The sequence below is a fragment of the Montipora foliosa genome, chromosome 3 (assembly GCF_036669935.1).
Source record: "Montipora foliosa isolate CH-2021 chromosome 3, ASM3666993v2, whole genome shotgun sequence".
Classification (NCBI taxonomy): domain Eukaryota; kingdom Metazoa; phylum Cnidaria; class Anthozoa; order Scleractinia; family Acroporidae; genus Montipora; species Montipora foliosa.
This window is the reverse complement of record NC_090871.1, coordinates 13,252,388-13,272,558: the sequence shown is the minus strand read 5'-3', so window position 1 is coordinate 13,272,558 and position 20,171 is coordinate 13,252,388. Positions and strand designations below refer to the sequence as shown.

The 20,171-nt window shown below is 40.7% G+C and overlaps 1 protein-coding gene across 1 annotated transcript; it reads right to left on the bottom strand.

Annotated features, from left to right (window-relative positions):
* Window positions 1-646: 646 nt before the first annotated feature.
* Window positions 647-19,775, bottom strand: LOC137996820 (transient receptor potential cation channel subfamily A member 1-like). Its single transcript, XM_068842412.1, has 10 exons — window positions 19,205-19,775; window positions 13,740-14,083; window positions 12,959-13,271; window positions 8,766-9,093; window positions 7,494-7,690; window positions 6,480-6,809; window positions 5,026-5,887; window positions 3,955-4,158; window positions 2,698-2,873; window positions 647-1,864 (listed from the first exon to the last, which is right to left on the bottom strand). Exons 1-10 carry the CDS (start codon window positions 19,624-19,626, stop codon window positions 1,636-1,638), a joined length of 3,405 nt encoding a protein of 1,134 aa, XP_068698513.1. The 5' UTR covers window positions 19,627-19,775; the 3' UTR covers window positions 647-1,635.
* Window positions 19,776-20,171: the final 396 nt, after the last annotated feature.

The following is a 20,171-nucleotide window of genomic DNA, read 5'->3' as shown; positions in this document are numbered from 1 at the left end:
GCTCATCCTTTCATCAAATCTTCTTTTAATCCTGTGGGCTTGCTTCTTCCTTCTATCTACTTTCTCTTTTTTGCCGTTCTTCACGAAGCTGCATGTCCGGCGTGCTTCCTTCGCTCATCTTGCATCACCATTGCACATTTCCATTCCATTTCCCTCCTTGCTCCCCTTTGCAATAATGAATTTGAGTAGTTTCGGAAAGCAACACAGCTCTATAGAAGGACCGACTTGTTTCAGCATTGTTCCGGGGAAGGGAGGAAGTGGGAAAAGGCATGAATAGGATTATAAGGTACGGTTTAAGCAAGAAAAGAGATGTACTAAACGAGATGTTATTAAATTTCTGCACTTGTTTTTACTCAGTGCCGAAGGGGGAGGGCCATGGGAGCTGACAAGCGGGGGAGGCTGATCAAAGGGAGGTAGAGGAAGCAACAAGGGAGATACGTGGGTGGAACGGGGGGCTCTTTGGTATGTCAAGTAACAAGTGGGTACGAGGGAATATTAGAAGGGTTTGTTTATGCAGAGGGAAGATTAGAAGTGACCAACGCTTATGGAGATGACCTAAGAAAACAGTAATAATGAAGTTTGGTGGTCATTAATCAAAGAAAAGTAGTATTTTAGTTTATATTTTTAATAAGATAAGCAAAAACAACCAAAAAGAAACAATTATTCTGAGGTGTAAAGGAGAGGCAAAATAGCGTTCTGGACGTGGACAAGCGCCAACGTATCTTTGAAAAACTCGCGATGATTACATTTTAAAGGCAAAGTAAGAAAACAGCCACAAAATTATTACAAATAGATTTATTTGTAATTTGCAATGAAACTGTAAGCCGCTTGTTGCGTCAGTACACGTTTCTTGAAATGAACCTTAACTCAACAAGTTTCAACACATTGTATATACAAATATGCGAGCGTGTGAAGGATGCCGGGTAAGCAAAGATACATAATGAGGGAGCTTAGTTTTTGAGACGGGGGCGGCAACCGGAAGTGAACTGTTTTCCCTTTTAACTTGTCTTCACACAACCACATTTGCATTGCTAAGTATCTTTTCTCCATTAGAGATGATCAGTATAAAATTATGGGAGACACCACTGTCCCGGCTTACAAAATGTTATTTTCCGGTTGCCGTCCGCGTCTCAAAAACGCGCGTGCTTAAGCTCCCTAATAGTCTTCAGTCTTCGTGCTGATACTGTACACGAATTGCTTCATTACAAGGATCATCCTTAAAATTAAATAATGATATCCTGCAGTAGGAAGTCTTTTCACAATTGTGCTACAGGGGAGTGTCAATTTCTTTACCCATGATTTGGAGGTCCATTCCCTAAGCTTCCCATCCAGTTCAGTAGGTCCGGCTTACAAAAGTGCGTGAGCCTTACAAGTTTGGGATTATTTCATCACGAAATAGCTAAGAAATGTTTCATTTGATGTGCGAGGAGTGCTTATCACTATCATTTAGTTTGTAAGGTTACACCAACTAACAAGGCTGCCACAGCTAGATTTCACTCTAGACGCTCTTTATAGCGGGATTCAATGTTTTCCACAATCGCGAAGATCAATATACTAGGACGTTATTCAAAATTTTCCTTTTTAAATCCCCATTTTGAATATTTCCATTATGCCTTGACAAAGTTCAACGTTGCATCAGTCAATCTTCACACGGGAAGGCAAATTTATTTCAACGCCAACATGGTCGGCAACAGCAAGCAAAATGTCTCTTTGTTGGTCCACAGCATTCATCATTATCTTTTGACGCAGTTTGGCCTTTTCTACTTCTCGCGTTAAGTTTTCAAGACGTAACGTCATCTCGTCAATTTCGTCAGTGTCTCCAAGCAGGTCTTCGTCTTGAAATTCCTCCTTCCTTATTGATTTCCTAATGATAAGATATTTTAACGACTTTAATAAATAAAGACGACTCATTTAAGGTCATAGTAAGCATATGAATACACCTTCACGTCAGAACGGCTTTTGATTGGATTGTCGAAAGCACTTTCAGTTCGCCGCAAACAGTCTAACTTGGGGCGCGTTCGATTGACCCTATTCCGGAATAAGGATACGTGGAGTGATGATTAAAACGGTACGGATTCACAATCCGGTAAGATAAGACCGAAAGAATTTTCTTTACGAGTGGGAACTTTTGCAGCATGGTTCATTGTAGAATCTATAATGAAAAAGTATCTTCCGGAGCAAAGAGACAGAAAATGCTTTTGCAAGCAATTTCTGCAGAATACTATACATGAGCTGGATTGCCCTTTTTAAAGCCGTCTTACATTTTGCCAAATAACTCGTCAGTGGCAAATCATACAGCACCGCACAGCTCTGTCTCAATTTCAAGTCTTGAATTTGTATATAGAATAATTAGTCATTATTATTGCGACGTGAGAACAAAGAAATCACATTACCTTAGTCAGAGGAAGGTCATAAAATTTAACTAGCTCGACGGTAACCTATGCAGGTTCCACTTTCAATTGACACGACTGAATTTAAATTTGATGTGCCACTGTCGCGTCAAATTCAATTGAGTTCACTGAGGCTGTAAAATAAATTCTACGTCATTTTAGCCGGTCCCTGCAGTCACGCAAAGTGAGGAAAAGCAGTAGCCAGCACTTTTTTTTGTCACGTAAACGCTATGATCCATGCAGTGCTCTGCGCTAAAGCTAGCGTATCGATAGCGTAATCCTGCGCACAAACCCAAGTATCACTTACCTCCAAAATTGCATGCCGCTGGACGCTGTGAAAATCTCCGTCGGACGATGCATTCGGCGGGTAAAGTATTTTGGGAATTTCCTCTCGATATCTGCAATAAAAGTGATTTGTTTTCCTTTGTTTCTAAGGAATGCGGTCTTTTGAATGGCTTCAATATCCCCAACTGCCAAACCAATCTACAAACAGGAGCAAAGATTCCTTGTTAAGTAACGTATGATTGACGGTTAAAAAAAAGCCCGGGGGGGGGGGGGTACTCGATGTATCCCTGGTTGGGGAGGTGTGGCGCGGTCCCTCATACCCTGACCCTGTTTAAGACAAATATCGCTGATTTTCCTGCCCATTTTAAGACAGAATTCCGATTTTTAATACCCTGTTTAAAACATTTAACCCAGTTTAAGACAAAAATTGATAAATCGATACCCTGATTAAGACAAAAAATGATAAATTCGATACCCTGTTCAAGACAAAAATCCCGAAAAACATACCCTGGCTGGCCGCACGTCCGATTTTCAACGGCCTCACAAATCGGCTTTCTCGAACAAAGCAAACAGTTGGTATCAAGGTAAATGTTTCAGTTTCCTTGGCTGTTGGTCTGAAGAATCGTTGCCGTACCGAAAATGCCGCACGATAACTAACGTGTCTATGGTTTGCAAGCTATTTTATCTGCCATTTGTTTTGCTAAAAGGGCTAAAACTCAAAGGATAATAGGAACCGCTTCACTCCCCCTTCTTAATTTCTTAAGGTCACAGTATTCTTTCGTCAATCGCCAGTATGCACGCTAGTTTATTTGAATTAATGTATGGATAGTCTCCTTCGCAGCCGCTCGGGCCGGAGTCACGCAACGCTCCCCTTCAGCGTTGCGTGACTCTAGCCCGAGCGGCTGCGAAGGAGACTAATGTATGGACGGAGCGTAACCCAAAACCAACACGCGTACGAAGTATGTCCAGGATCATGATTACAGGATGACACCACGCATACCTTATGTAACAAACGGCACGAAGTGTCCAATAACCCTTCTTACGAACTTCAACACAACTCCAAAAAATCAAAATAATTTAAGTTTCTCGTTAACTCTAATCCCCAAGAAATTATGCACAATTACGATAACCTTGAAGTAAACCCAACACTGAACGCGAACCGTATTGTTGTGAATAAGTAGCTTGTGTTTTAATTACGATGGACACTTCGTTGCGATGATTACAATGGAGCGCGCACGTCATTAGAAGTACTTCTCAAAGAGAAGGGAACAACACTTACAAGCAAGTTGACAAGGGCAATCGGCATGATTAGAATGAAGAGATAATAGAATATGTAGGTGGACTCAACAAATGGCACCAGCGGGATGTTCGAACGAGGAACAGTCTTGTTTAGATTATCAGTCACCGTTGCGGTGTATTCCAATTCTCCAATTGTCATCGCTGTAACCTTCATGAAAGACACTCCAAATGACTTAAAACTATCCTGCAGAAGGAAATATCAAGAAATCTCTTTTTCCGACGCGTTTAGGAAGGGAAGGGGTGGGGGGTAAGTGCATACGTCTTCTACGGGGCCAGGTGGTCTTGTCAATCATAAAAAAAATGGTCCTGGTACAAAATAGATGCCAGAAATGAAAAGAGCGTGATGAAATTAGTAAGAATGTCAATTTCGAGGCCACTGACGTTTAAGTGCGTGATTCTAGAGCTGTTTGAAAGTTTGAAAAATGTAAGAGAATTGTGTACTGGATGGCAAGGCTTCCCATCCAGCAGCCGTTTTCCATATTTATCTCAGTAAATTTTAAAATCAATGTTAAATGTCTCACAGAAATGTCAGTGGCCTCAAAATTGACATCCTCACTAATTTCATCACGTTCTTTCCATTTCTGGCATCTATTTTTTACCACAACCATTTTTTATGATTGACAAGGTCACGTGACACGGTCATGCAAAGAGCCTAGTGGGCCTCTTGAAGGGAGGAAATAGCTGAAAGGATAGGGGGATGTGGGTTTGAGCCTCTTCCCTGGGCGATACGTTGGTAAATTCTAAATGTTGAAGTTAGAGGATGTTACCTGAGTTGTTGCTCGGGCAACATCCTATACACAGTTATTGCTCGCGTCGTCTGTGTAACCCTAACCCTAACCCAGGACGGAGGAAGTCCCTAGGTCCAGACCTTCCGCAAACTCCAACAAAATGTCCAGCTGTTGCAAGTCCAAACTGTCCTGGAGAAAAGGACATGGTTGGATCATATAGTAGTGTCACTAGATCGCAAAGATACAATTGGATAATTCCGAGGTCACTTTGTTCCCTCTTGTTATTCGTTATCAATTTTAAAGTAATCCAAAAGTCTGCCTACCTGTTCCTTAAACAAAATGAAAAACGCCATCGAAAATGCTACCGTGAACATGATGAGCAAAAGTAATACTTTGAGCACGCTCTTCATCACCTCAATGAACATAGTCACATATAGACCAATGAATTTCAAGGGCTCTACTATAAGAATCAGATTGATATAAGCGAAAAAAATGGAGAATGTTCCCATCTGCCAGTAGACCTCATAACTTCGTCTTATGCCAGTGTTGTCAATAACGTAAGGCATCACAAACAAAAAAGCGGTGATATAAAGGCCCCATTCCAAATAATTAGACCATTCTGTGAAGTAACGGTACCTCTGAGTGTAGATTTGGTACAGTTCTTTGCTAATATGCAAAACAGCGAATAAAATGACAATGTAAGGCACAGCATCGTTGAAGGGAGTTTTCTCGACAAAGAATTCTTCGTCCAATTCAAAGTCCTCAGGATCGGTATCTCTTTTCTTGGGATCAGGAAATTGAACATTGTCTCTCTCCGAAAGAACAAAGATAGTTAAAAAAACGACGAAGAATACGTAAAGTGCAACGTTTCCTGCGTAGATCCACGCTCCGAATTTCCTCCACTTTATTATTTGCAGCTTCCGAGAAAGCAAATGCGTTAGAAGAAGCTGCTGTTTATGTTCCACCATAGTTGAAAGCCCCAGAAAACGCTCACCGTTTCGGCCGCTTTGGTCGTCGGGGCCGGGGTCAAGAAGGGTGAAATCGTATTTAATTGACCGCGCGGACACAGACTTTTGGATGCACCGATCCATAGTCACTAGAGCTGCCTCTGGGAATTGCTCAATAAGCCTTTCCATTGGACTGGGTCTATCGCTTTCAGTGGGACATGTCAGGGCCTCACGCCACCTAAAACCAAACAAGGAGATCAAGTGTTTTCATCGCAAATTGCATTATACCCTGGTCAAAGATCCATGTGGAGTGAGTCTGATTATTATTTTATGTATTTTCTTTGGTTTGTTATCTTTAAACAAATCAGGAAATTGATAAATTTCTTTTAAATTGTTCAGTGTTTTTCCTTAATTTAATTTACTTTTGTTGACAGCTGTTGATTTCATGTAGCTACTAGCTGATCTATTCAATGGGAAAAATGTATTTTTTAACGGTTGAACGAACAATAATTTCACCATGCTGTTGGGATATGAAATATTCTCTCTGGAGACAGGATTCTATTTATTACCTCAGTAAATTGTAAGCCTAAAGATAAAGAAGTTGAAACTTAACGTTATCAAGAAAAGACTTGTTTGACTTTGATTTTTCAGGTATGTGTGATACATAAGAGTTGGGAGGATTTTCTTCTAAAACAATTCAGAAAACGAAAATGTCACATGAAATTTGGTCGACTTGAAGCCTTGAAGCCTCGGAGGCTTAATTTGAGAGAAAATTTCCAAGATGTTAGATGTCACAGAGGTACACTCAAAGTCAAACATTTTTCACCAACCTGTTGTGTTTGACAATTACCATCACAACCTCATTGTTTTGCGCGTCCATTGCAATGTCGAGACACCTCAACCCACGTCTGTTCTGTGCCACCATGTTTGCACCATAGTCTAACAACATTTTGACGACATCGATATTTCCCATGTGAGCTGCCACGTGAATAGCGGCATTTCCATCAATGTCCACGTGATCAATCAGCACGCCTGTCTCCAAGAGGAGCTCCATAATACTCGCATTACCGGCTTTCGCTGCCCACAGCAGGGGTGTCCAGCCCACGTTGTCAGGGCTGTTTATGTCGGCACCCATTTCTAAGAGAGTGTTGCAGGACTTTCTGCGAAGAAAGGCATGATTTGAAGGGACCCTAACTTTAGATACGATGTTGAGAAATGCGCACATATACACTTTTTCGTATCTCTATACCAAGGGACGGAAAATTTGATTTACTGCACTTTTGATCGAAAGTGAATGTGGCCTTCTCCACCTCAAACCCGCATACAAGGGGCATGTAAAAGATGTGTTTGAGGAGCGGCCAAATGCGTGCAAAGCCGAATAAAAGCGGTCTTAAATTCGCTCTTGACATTATGTAAATCCATTTTTTTTCGGTCTGTGCAAACACTGACATCATCAAATACATAATAGCCACAACATCAAGAAAAAGCAAACATCTCAAACGTCGTTCACTCCAGTTAAAACACGACAAAGCATTCTTCAATAATCCACGAACCCACACAATCAATCAATCAATCAATCAATCAATCAATCAATCAATCAATCAATCAGTCAGTCAGTCAGTCAGTCCGTCATTTAATCAATCAGTCGGTCGGTTAGTCAGTCAATCCAACAAATTCATTAAAATAAGAAACCTAAACAACGTTTGCGTTGTACAGTATTGTTTTGACAAATGATGCATAAGTGCTCAAGTTGTCACTCTTTTCCTAGCCTGTCCTACTGTGTCTGGATAAGATGACAATTAATGTAAACGCTAAACGAGTTAGAAAAATCGCGTCATGTATACCTTTTCATGCTTATAACAGCATAGTGCAGTGGTGTTTTTCGTGTATCATCCCGCATCCAAACACAGGACGGTGCAGCCTGGGTAAGAACCTTGACTTGTCGGGCGGTTCCCCTTTCAGCGGCTAAATGCAATGGTGTCTTGTGCTTCATGTCTCGAACACAACCGTTCGGCTTGGTTTCCAAAAGCATTTCTAGGAGCTTTTGAAAGGAAAATGAAAGTAGGAATTGTCAATATGAGCGCTTTTTTTTTTTCTAGTCGCTACTCAAAATGAACTAGCTCTTACTCATAGACAGTCAAGAATCACGCAAGAGCGATTTTTTTTTGCTGATTTCATCGAGCAAGATGTGCAAAAACTCACGTCGAAGGCAGCTAAGCCCTCGATTGGGGTTGTTTTTGGGAAGAGTCGTAGTTAGTTATTATCTATGGACCCTTAAGTGACGATTCTTTGTTATTGTTATATCCCACAATTCACGTCCAAGTAAAGGCAAACACTTCGTGATGTTTATAAAGCTATAAGCGTTTATTAAATTTTCAACCTCGGTTAATGCATTTCTCGTGCTCTGATTGGTTCACCCAATCTCGGTTATCAACTCATATACCTTAGTTTGACCTTATATGGTAAATGATTGCGCTAAGCGTTGCCAAGCTAAAATTTTTTTTCGCCGGAACGCGGAATTTCTCTCTGAATAAAGTGTTTGTAGAAAGTTTGGATCAATTCCGGCGTTTAGAAGTACGCGAAAAGGTAACAAATGTTTTTGTGATAAGCCTGCGTCTCAGTGACCAAAAGGTATCACACAACATCGCATCTTCATCAAGTTTTTTCGATTTCGCTCGGATTTTCTCGCTCGTATTTCATACTTTCTAAACTTTTGGAATTTAAGGAATTTAAAAAAACAATTATTACGTTCGCGCTTATTTGGTTTGAGACTGGTTATAGCCAACTTGGCGCTACGCGCCTCGTTGGCTATTTAACATCTCATATCCAATGCGCGCTCATGGAATAATTGTTAATTATCTATGTATGACTGGGCATTTACCCCTTAATTGAAAGGGGAAAAAAAATAAATAAAATTTAAAAAACTTCCCTTCTCCGAGTGGTCCCGCTTTGTTCCTCGGGCAACTAACACTTTGCCCTCAGACTGTCTCTCCGCATCCAGCAACTTGTTCTTGGATGAACCAGTATCTCATCAAGGGAGAAGAGAAATACTCGTAGCCGCTAGATAATATGGAATCTGGAATATGCTCGTGACAGACTTACTAAAAATATCTTACCTTCGGGTTATCTGCACAGGAAGCATAATGGAGTGACGTGCGCTGCCTCTGATCAGGTACGTTAACTAAGCTGGAACCAGTTTCTCTCAGCAGCATACTAAGAGTCTCCTCTCTGCCATACTCTACGGCGAGATGAATACAGCAGCGCAGGCGATCGTCTTGCGCAGAATCTCTGGCGCCAAACGACAAAAGCAATTTGGCGCAATCTGTTTGGCCAGCGATCACTGCAACTTGGAAAGGTGTCTGACCACCCTGGTCCCTGGCGTCAATTTGGGCCCCATTTTCATGAAGAATCTCAATGCACTTGTAGTTTCCCAGTGCAGCAGCGCTGGTGATAGACAGAGGTTTAATAGAAACGTTTATTCAGAAATTGAACATCTCTGCGTGAAGCCCAGAGTGTAAATCGTCCGAAAGTTAATGGCTTATTTGACCAATCCAATTCAATATTGTAAAATGAAACGCGAGTAAGCATCACGTGTCGAGAAAATACTAATTGTTAGTATAAACGCAATAGGCCTATTGTAGCGTGGGATCACATACTACAAAAACCGCCATACTGGAACACAAATTGCCCACTGGGACATCTAAAACAAAGAAAATTCAAATTAAGGACGGTGCCTACTAATTAAAGATTGTTTTTCCCCGGTGTGTGATTATGCAGGAAATTGTAGATCTTAACAAGTGTTATTGAAATTCAAAAAGACAATTGGGGGTAACCACGCATTTTTCAAAGATAATTCATGAACAATATTTGTAAAAAGCTTTAAAATACAAAGCCATGTATGGCTTTCTTTCTCAAATTGAAGCTTAATTATCTCTCAACAAGACGCATCCGTGGAATGCGCAAACAGTTGACACAAATTGTCCACTTACAGTGAACTTCAAGTACAGGTAAACTTCGGAAAATGGCGAGAGATTACCAGAAAGATACATCTGTAATATAACTTGAAGTTGCCTGTTGTAAAAACTCATTATTAATGTTACTAAATTTGCAAATGCAAACAAGGAAGCCCTATTAGCGGGTTCTCGGGATACGGGATCTTTCATTTATTTATTTTTTGGAATGAGATTTTATTTAAATCGTACAGTTTTACTTCCTTCCTTAACTACGTTCATCCAAAAATTACAAGATCAGCCTTAAATCATCCGAAAAACTTATTACAGATCACAGTTCAACAACTTATCATCCTGGGCCAGTTGTTCAAAAGCCAGTTAATGCTAATCTCAGGTTAAAAATGAACAAACGAGTTTTAATTTCTACTCCCAAATGCTGTTCAAGGCTGATATTCCGTAAAACTTTACATTAGAAGAAGTTAATAAGCAAAGGAAACTTTCACCAAAAAGTTGAAAACATGAAACAAAAGTTTACGCAAATCCTGGATTAAGGTAATCGGCTTTCGAACAACTGGGCCATGTATTCGAATTCCGGTTCCGTAATCCTGGTTTAGTTTCTTGCAAACTGTTTAAATCTGCCGTGGCGAAGACAAGAAAACAACATGTGAACTCCATTTCTCAGAATGCTCAAAAATGTAAAATTCAGTAATTGCGCGTTCTATAGTCCAGTCCAAAGTTCTAGTTTTACAATTCCATAATCTTGATTTCTGTATTAGAGTAACTTGGTACCAAACGTTTCACAATAACTTGAAATCTCGTCAAGGAAAAAGCTTAAATCCAGTAGTCCAGTCTGGGTTGAAATCGCCAAAACTCTTTCTATTATCAATTCAAAACTCAACAAAAGCTACAAGTAGTAAATAGTTCTCACAAACTACAAAAGTTCGTCATGATTCTACACTCGAGCTGAACAAAAAACTATCAAACGCGAAAACAAACAAACCTAGTGATCGCTTCTCGAGAAAACACTGTTTAGTTACTGCACTACCACACGTATGCAATGCGCTCCTACTTTAAAAAATATCCCGTATCTCCTCAGTTTCCCCCCCCCCCCCCCCACCCGCAGCCAAAAATTCCATTTCTCCACTATTTTTTTACCTAAGTTTTCCCGTGTCCTGATCGCTTTTCGGCCTTTTGGCTAAGATTAGTTTCTCGGCCAATGGCTACGGTCAAGTACCCATGTACTAACGTACGGTACTTTTGTCAGTGCCGTAAGGGGCAAGCACAGAACAGTTTCGGTTGTTTAAGAAAAACAACCGACACTGTTCTGGCACAGAGGGTAGGGTAATGCCCGTGGTTTACCAGGGAGGATGATGAAGATTCGGTCTGATCGACACATAACTAACAACTGTGGTACACGATATTGTTTTGGTATCGTAAATCATTACAGTGTCATGGTAGATATCTTTGGTAGATACCCCCTGAGAAGACATGTGGTTCAGTAAAGTACTTAACGCAGAACGATTGAAGAAAATAAAAGCAAATCGAGAAACATTTAGCTTCAAGGCTGACAAGTTGACAGCTTTCCAAAACCAATTTGTATTGAAGTCAAGCCCTTTCCGGCGGGGTTAGTAACTGGATGGGAGACGTCAAAAGATGTAACTTGCTATCAGGAACATACGACCAAAAATTCTATTTTAATGCCCAAAAATGCGGACTAAGCAAGGTACAGATTTTGTTAGCCTGCCTTACATGTATGCAAAACAAATATTGACGCAAAAGTAACTAAACAATGATATGTAGTTTTTAAGGAGAGCAGAAGGAACTTTTAGGAAGTGTCGATCGAGAATAAGACAATTTGCGAGATGAAGACATCATAAATTTTGTGCCACGAATATAATACAAGTTACCATCAGCGAAAAACATTTCGGGAGATTTTTGTACGTTCAATCTGAGTTCGATTTTTCTATCGTACATCGATTTTAGCGGCCGCCTGTGATCAAGTTACCTTGCGTGTTTAATATACTGACGACTCACGAAACAAAGGATGCTTCTGTGACAAAATGACGGCAAGATACCGGGTTTTTGTTAGTTTACTTTTTTTCTTTCAAGTGTTAATAAAGTTCGACAAGATACATGTGCGAATTTAACACAAAGATCTCAATCGTTGAGAATCGCCGAATGAGGTTAGTACTTGAATGAGGGCCCGCTGCGAAGTCCCAGTTACGGACATCAGTAATTCTTTTTTTTAAAACTTGATTTCATTTTTTATTTTGTTTGGCCGTTGAAAGCTATTTTCTTATTTTCTTTCTACGTCAAAACGGCTGAACAAACCTGTTCCCAAGAAATATTAGAGTATTCGTACGCGTGCTATGCAAAATACTCCTAATGAAGTATTCGTTCTGTGCAAAATACCGTAATGTTCACAGCGGAACACACAAGTATAAGTACGAAGCAAGATCTAGAAAAAACGTAGAAAATTCTTCTTACCTTTAAAGCTTGTCTTTCTCAATGAAAAAACATCTGTCCACTTTATCGAATATTTTAATACTGTGTCAATCATGGCCGGCGGAAAGATTCCACAATAAATAATTGGTTTCCTTCTCACAACAGAGCTGTGTCGCGGTGGCTGAGTGGTCTAATGCGCGCACATGATCGCAAAGCGCAAGGAAAGTATATGATTTCTAAATGGGGTAGGGAAGTTCGGATATACTGAAGGGTATAAAGGTAGATTCACCCGATCGGAGCTTAATTCAATATCCGTGGGGTATGCACATTTGTGACTACCGACAAAAAAAATAAAATTTGACACCAGCCCGGTTTTAAGACGTGGTATGCCTTCGGCATTCCACGTAAAAATGCATGGTAACCCCCAATTTTCTTTTTGGATACCAAGAGCACTTACTAAGATCTACTTTCTCCGGATAGTTTTAAACCGCGCAAAAATATTCCTGTATTAGTAAGCATCACCGACAGGAAATCCAATCAGAAGCGAGATAAAACCGTTCGTGGTTGCGGTTTAGTTTTCTCTGGCGATTGCCTTTTTACTTGAAAAACAACTGGGGATAACAAACACTCGCCTAGGGAAACGACCCATCGTCCCTTAATTTCGTTGTTGTTAATTGGCTCAATATTGCTTGAGCAATATCTAACAGACCTTGTGCGGGACAGGGTAGAATTTTTCTGGACTAAAATTGAGGAAAACGCCTGAAATATGAATTATCGTTATCACTTGTGGTTGGCTATTTAGGCCAAGTTAATATCTCTCTGTATACCTAAAGCCATGCCCCTTTTCATGACCTTCACTTCTCTACCGGCAAACACACTTCTCTCAAGATGAAAACCCTTATTTCTACACTTACCTATGCAGAGCTGTTTTTTGTTGCCTTTCTCTTGCGTTCAAATCACCTCCTTGTAAAATAAGCATTTTTAACACATCCTGGTGCCCACCAACCGCTGACAAGTATATTGGTGTTTGCAGGTTCTTATTCTTGCTGTTCACGTCAGCTCCGTATTGAATAAGGACCTGGGAAACTTCTTTGCGTCCAGTTTGCACCGCCAGATGAAGAGCTGTACTACCGTCTAAGTCCTCCCTGTTGATGAAATCTTTGAAATTCGGGTTGGCCTCGGGCTTTGGTACAGTAGAAGCTTCTTTTTTAAAGTAAAGACGGATTGCTAGAAAAAAAAAAAATGAAACAAAGGAACTAGTGGTTCAAAAAATAAACATGGCGTGCCTTTTGTCGCTACGTGCCATTACGAGACAGATCTTAAACACAACACCGGACCTCGCTGAAATAAACGTTGGGGCCTAGACCCCGTCCTCAAATAAACGCCGGTTATCAGTAGCTCAAGGAAAAAGGTATTCCCCCTAAAATTCAGACACAACGAAAACAGAGGTGGCACTAACGAGAAGGCACTAAATTTCACATTTGAATATTGTTGTAACCCTTTCAAAATGGCATTTTTGAAGTAGTCAATTCCACTTGGGAGGGGTCTTCATCAAGTCGTCAGGGCGTTAATTTGTATCCGGCTATGTGCAACTGGATTCCGATCCCGTTCTGACCTTTAAAAAAGCTTAAATCCAAGTTTAGTATGCTCGTACAATCGTCTCTTTACAAGGAGATGAACACTTAACTAACTTACCCGCTTCGATAATCTGCTGTGTCACTTGTGAATCCCCATTGGTGGAAGCAAAATGAAGAGCTGTCATTCCTTCCGCTGAACAGCTATCAACGCTGGCTCCATATTGTAGCAGATACTCGCAGATAATGTCGTGACCGGAACCGCTGGCATGCATGAGTGGTGTCATCGCTTTATAGTCCGGAGAATTGGCATCAGCCCTTTTATCCTTAAGCAAGTATTCTACGATGTCTCGATTTCCGAATGCTGCGGCCTCGTGTAGAGCGGTAGAGCCTATGACGCTATTGAGGACGCTAACTTTGGCCCCTGCGTCGAGCAGAGAAACGAGGGCATCCATGGAGTTAAACCTGATGAAGATAAAGTCAGTAAATTGCTGAGGACAACAAAGAACAATCATTGATTAATATGCGATAGGCACCATTCCCGAAGTTCGGGATTAACTTCCACGACTCATTTAGCATACGTGAGATCATAAGAGTTTCGGACTTTTATATGATTTATTTGTGTACACGTCACAATATGTCACAAGGTGTCTCATGGTTAAGAAACTAGACATGCTTCTTTGTTTTATGTTTTTGTTCACTGTTTTGGCCCTAATCGTGCAGGAGCCATACCCTTTTTCTAAAAGATAGCCAATCAAAAGTTTCGATTAATTTGTTCAAAACTCAGCTGTGAACCGAAGACAAAAGATTGCGCACGGTCACGGTCAAGATAACATGAAGTGCGACAATACTGTTCTCGCTTTTTTCATAACCAGTCCATCTTTATAAACTATGTTCAGCATAAGAACTTCATGATCACTCTTTGGTTCGTAGGGTTATGGTTTAGAGCATGGCAAAAGAGCGACGCCTACGACAAGTAATGTGAATCTCATTAGGTCTTTGACTCGGACAACCCTCTAATTTAAAAAAACTTATGTAGCCTTTTCCGAGGCGCGGCTAGAAATGCTACTGCCTTGCATAGTTGTATTTAAGTAGCTTGTATGACAATGTAGCGTTCGGCGTTTTTGTGACTGCTGGCACATACAGTACGTGGATCATTCTACAACGTGCCTGAGTACAAAAGTAAACATGTGCTTTCTGCCTATTCAAACAATCAGAAAGTTTGGTCAAACTGTTACGAGGGTGAGATTGCGCGATTGTCTGTGACTTAAAAAATATCCTGGGTGACAGGTACGGGTGTGGAATTGTGGGATGGGATCCCACGCAGACACTCTTAGGGTTTCGTCAATCGGCTACCTTAAATGTTTCGACAAATTAAGGTAGCTCTTAATTAGCTCCCAAGAATTTTTTGAAACTTTGCTGATAGTTCTATCTCAGATAGCTAATTACTATTCTGCAATAAAAAATGGGGGTCACCGAGTTCATTTTTGAGATATAAGCAAGCAAAGACAAAATTTAGGTGTTTTTGGAGAGCTTTCATGTTGCTATGGTAACCTGTTACGTCACAATAGTGGGCGCATTTTGTTAAGATATAATTGGTGTTTGATATGGTACAATAACATTGCTGTAACGTGATACAGTATAGTAGTTATAACCCATCTAATAAGAAGGTCTCTTAAAGTGGCGAAACTGGTTCCAGCCACCTTAAGGACGTTCGCGCCCATTGCTACTGCGCATTTTTTCGCGCATGTCACGCATCGCAGACCACGAAGGTAAACACGATGCTAAAGGTAGCCTGCGTAGCTGGCGGGATGCGTGAGCGGGCGAGCGGCGGCGGAGCCGCCAATTTCCCTCGCGGGCGAAGCCTGCGAGTGAATTCGCGAGCGGCGAAGCCGCGAGTGAATTTCCCAATTCAACTCGACTCTTCACAAATCCTCTCACGGCTGAGCCACTCGCTTTCACGGCTTCGCAACCAAATCAGAAGCACTCGCGCACGAAAATCCCGCCAGCTACGCAGGCTATGCTAAAGGTGCAAACATTTTCCACATGAATGGAGCGTGAAGGCATGTGGCATTATGGGATAGCTGTGGACCCAGGTCTTCTCGGAAATGTCACGCAATGGCGTGACAGTGAGAATAGACAATCGCTTTGATTTACTCTCTTGAATGCTCGGTGAGCCCCATTTTTCTTTCCATAGATCACTTCCTCTCCTGATTTTGTCAATTTTAACAAAAAACCAAAAAAATCTGTTCGTGAGAAGTTACAAATATTTCGCCTTTTATGCTCTCGTGCGACCCAAGTTTTCTTTCTTAGACTAATATGTGTCGTTTTTCAAGGGCTATTTCACCTCAGAAAAAGACATCAGCTGCAAAAGTTTGTTTAGTTATATTAGTTATGTTGAATTGAGTACGTTTACCTGATCTAAATTTCGCTAATGTAGCTTTTTTTATTGCTGACCGTTGTAAGCTAAGATCGTCTTAAAATAACGCAAGCAGCAGAGCAGGGCTCGAAACTAACATTTTTAGTAAGGCGCCAGTTGGCGACTAATCCAAAAATTTTGGTCGTCAGATCTTAACTTTTAGTCGCCATTTTTTTCACTGATGTTTTTTTCTTCATTTTCCTGATGATCATGTACACATGCAATCTTCGTCATAGTCCTAAGTTTACGTACAAGTAAGCTTCTAAGAGAACTTTAAAGGAAGGGCTCGTAAAACATATCATTACGCATTACGAAGTAAATAATCAATGTGAAAGCAGCTTCAGTCACGTTCCGGTGTTTCCTCCGCTTTTGTTAAGTTTCCATGTAACATCGAGTCTATACCTTACATAAATAGACGAACCTGAACATAAACAAGCACCAGTTTTCCATATTTTCAGCGCTAAAAAAGCCAAGGCTTCGGTGCGATTTCGATCGGCAGACGTATCGGTACTAGGTCCTGCTCTACCAAGCTCAAGCTCCAGCCAGTTACTTCGTGTTTCATCCCCACAAAGAAAAAGCGAAACGGAATTTTACAAACAATCTCCGTTTGCAGTGGATTTTAACGCCACAGGATGACCTGCTGCTTTGCGATCGATGTCTGGTATCAGGCTGGTTCCAAGGTCGTCCTTTGCCAGCTTGCTAAAATCTGCTTTATCCACCTGAACGGCCCACAACAAGCTCAAATCATCGATCAATTTCTTGCACGATTCTAAATTGTTTGCATTCAGCAAAGTATGCAATGAATTTAACATCTTTTGACCTAGAATTCGATGAAATATTCATGATCTGACCAGGGGTCCGACCTGGTGTGAACTTCACGCTTCAATGATTGCACGTGTTGTTTAGTGCGCCCGCAATACCAGCTGCTGAATCAAACACGGCGCTCGATTAAGAAACATGGCGATCGAAGAGCCAGAAGAGTCGTGGGTTTGTTTTATTTCTGTTCGCATAAATCGCACATTTTATCCAAAACTACGATTGATTTGCCTTTGAGGTTAAAAGGGTGAAGGAAAAAGGTGAAGGTGAAATCTAGTCGCCAACGCTTGATTTTTGGTCTCATTGACGACCAGTGAGTCGCAATTTCGAGCCCTGATTAGCTTCCAAAAGTGCACCTCAGGATCTCGAAAACGAGCACGGTGACTCCCTATTTTTTTTTGCCTTTTTGGCAAAAGTAGATCATTGCCTTTTTGATATGGTACCATATCAAACACCAATTATTGCTGAAAAAGATTCGGTCATTTTTGTGACGTAAAAAGTTACCGTGGCAACAGGAAATCCCTGGAAAAACACCTCATATTTTGAGTTTAGCTGCTCTTATCTCAAAAACGAAGTAGGCTGAAATGTAATCAGCATGCCAGAATGAAACTTTCTGCAAAGTTTAAAATAATTATGTGAAGCGAATTCAGAGCCACCTTAAATAATTGACAATTTAAGTTAGCTCTGAATCCGCTCCACAGAATTTTTTAAAACTTTGCAGAGAGTTTCATCCTGGCCTGCTGATCAATTTTGGTGCAATAAAAAATTGGGGTCACGGATTTCGTTTTTCAGATATGAGCAACTAAAACCAAAATTTAGGGTGCTTTTGCAAGGCTTTCCTGTTGCCATGGAATCTTGTTACGTCACAAAATGACTGGTTCTTGTTCAGCAATAATTGATGTTTCACATGGTACCATAACATTCCTGTTACGCGATAAAGTGTTGTAGTGTCAATCCTTCTAATATCAAGGTCTCTTGAAAGTGATGAAACCGGTTTGAGCCCCTTTCATGTATCCTTCATTCTGTTCTATTTTCTGTTTTTCTTCAATGCCATCGGCTCTTATAGCGATCAATGCGTGGTCATTGTCTGTGACGAATGTGATTGTTACTTGTCAGTCTAACAAGCTAACTTTTTACACGTTCTACGCAACATGTTATCGGTCGTTTCCGTCCCACGCCAATAGAGTCACGAAATTCATCGCTTAATTAAAAAAAAACCAAAAACACGATGCTCAAGGATCCTGAGGAGTCAAATATCTCATTAGCATTACATATGCTCATTTGAATCGTTGTGAACAAAGAATGGTCGAAAGGAAAAAGGCCAACTTTGTTTACGTTTATTACTATTAGTGATAAGGTGATCAACGTTACGTAATGAATTTGCTCTGAGTTGCGAAATAAAGCGAGGCTAAACTTCACTGCATGCATTTCGATTCCAACATTTTGATTGGTGTCAGGCACGACCTAACTTCTTTAGCAGTTCAGGGAGTACTTCTAAATTTACAATAAACCTCAGGCGAATAGGCAGTCTTGCTTCATCTCAACATTTGTTGGTTGAATAGATCAACCAAGTTTGTTCAGGCGGTCCTTGCTCCAAAAGTTCAGTGTTTAGTTTAGAAACTTATGCCTGAACTTCCACTTCAACACCACAACAAATTTAAAGCCTAGATTGTCACGACAATACAACGATTCACAATGTCGCAATATTTTAGTGCAAACTGTGCCCGATAATGTTAACTTTCAGTCGGATTTCCACTGATTCCTAGAAACAAAGAACGAGGACTAGATGATGCCTTCATGTCACAGATTAGATTGTACGTAATTTGAAGACCTTTTACTGACACTTATGCCTCCAAGTTTAATGTTATTCTGCTTGAGAAATATTGATCTTAGTTCAAAGATCGTTCACTGGATGACCGTGACCGATGGCCTTTCGTATCTGGGAAAACAAAATTACAGTTGTTATTCTGGAGAAAATAACCTCTTTGTAGCACAGTTGCAGGCTAACTTGATGGTTATAGACCCGTGAGAATGTAAATTTACTTTTGACCTTGTGTCAACGGAATTACTTTATAGTCATTCATTATAAAGACAGGATTAATGACAATGGTGGGTCGAAGAATTTTTTAACCACGAAACTGATGAAAGCCTGTCGTTAAGGGTGGACGATTAAGCGAGATTGTTAGGACGTTTTATTTGGGTTTAGTTTAAATAAAAACATGCCGCAGAAACTTAAGACTACCTGAAGAGTTTCATCGTTCACGTACTGACTCTGTATTGAGCTTCCTGCGTTAATTCGCTATATTTATTTTCTGTTGAATCCGGCAAATAACCTTTACATTGAACCTTACCTCGCTGCAAGATGAATCGGAGTTGACCCGTCGACTCCTGTAACATTAAGTTTAGCGCCAAAGTCAAGCAACATGTTGATAATGAAGACATGGTTATTTTGGGCGGCGTAGTGTAACGCCGTGAAACCGTGTTCATCCAAAGCGTCCACTGCGTACTTTTTCTCGGAGAGAAACCTTCTTACATCGTCGGTATTGCCACGTAATGCTGCACGGTGGTACGGGACATTTGCGTCTTGCAAGGGTCCCATTTTCATTCCGAAGCGAAGCGAGTCGTCTCGAAGTTGGGCCCTTGAATTTGTCCCCACTTGAGGGCTATTAGTTTTCCTTTGGGCGATGGGGCTGTTACGAAACTGCGTCATAAGACCTCGATATTCATTCACGTTGACCATAGAATTTTTCCCGTTCGAATCTGAATCCGCCATTTTTGTACATAGAGATGCTTTTCAGTTGGATCGTCGTTTTACCTTCGAAGGTGCGTGGTCATGCAATCATTTAACACGCTTGACTGCTAATGAACGAACGTACGTGGTTGCTTCGGTAACAAATAGTGGGGTAACAATTATGGCGCGCCATCTGTAGCAAAATTGCGTTTCGATAAATACATGAGAAAGGAAACAAATTAGTTTCGAAAAGGTAATGTGATACGTTTCGAAATGTAATGTAATATGTCGAAATGGGTTTTCGAAAGGTAATGAGATACTTTCGAAACGAAATGTGATTCTTTCGATAGTATGGCGCGTATGGCGTATGGCGCGCCATCTGTAGCAAAATTACGTTTCGATAAATACAACGAAATAAATCGAAAAGTAACGAAATAAATCGAAAAGTAACGTCATAGGTTGAAAAGTCATGTAATGTGAAACCCATGACTGATGTAATAAGACTCTGAAAAATGTTAGTTGCCATGGCGTCAGTATGTAACATGAGCGTTTGGTTAGTTCCCATTGCTTCAGCAGGTAACATGAGC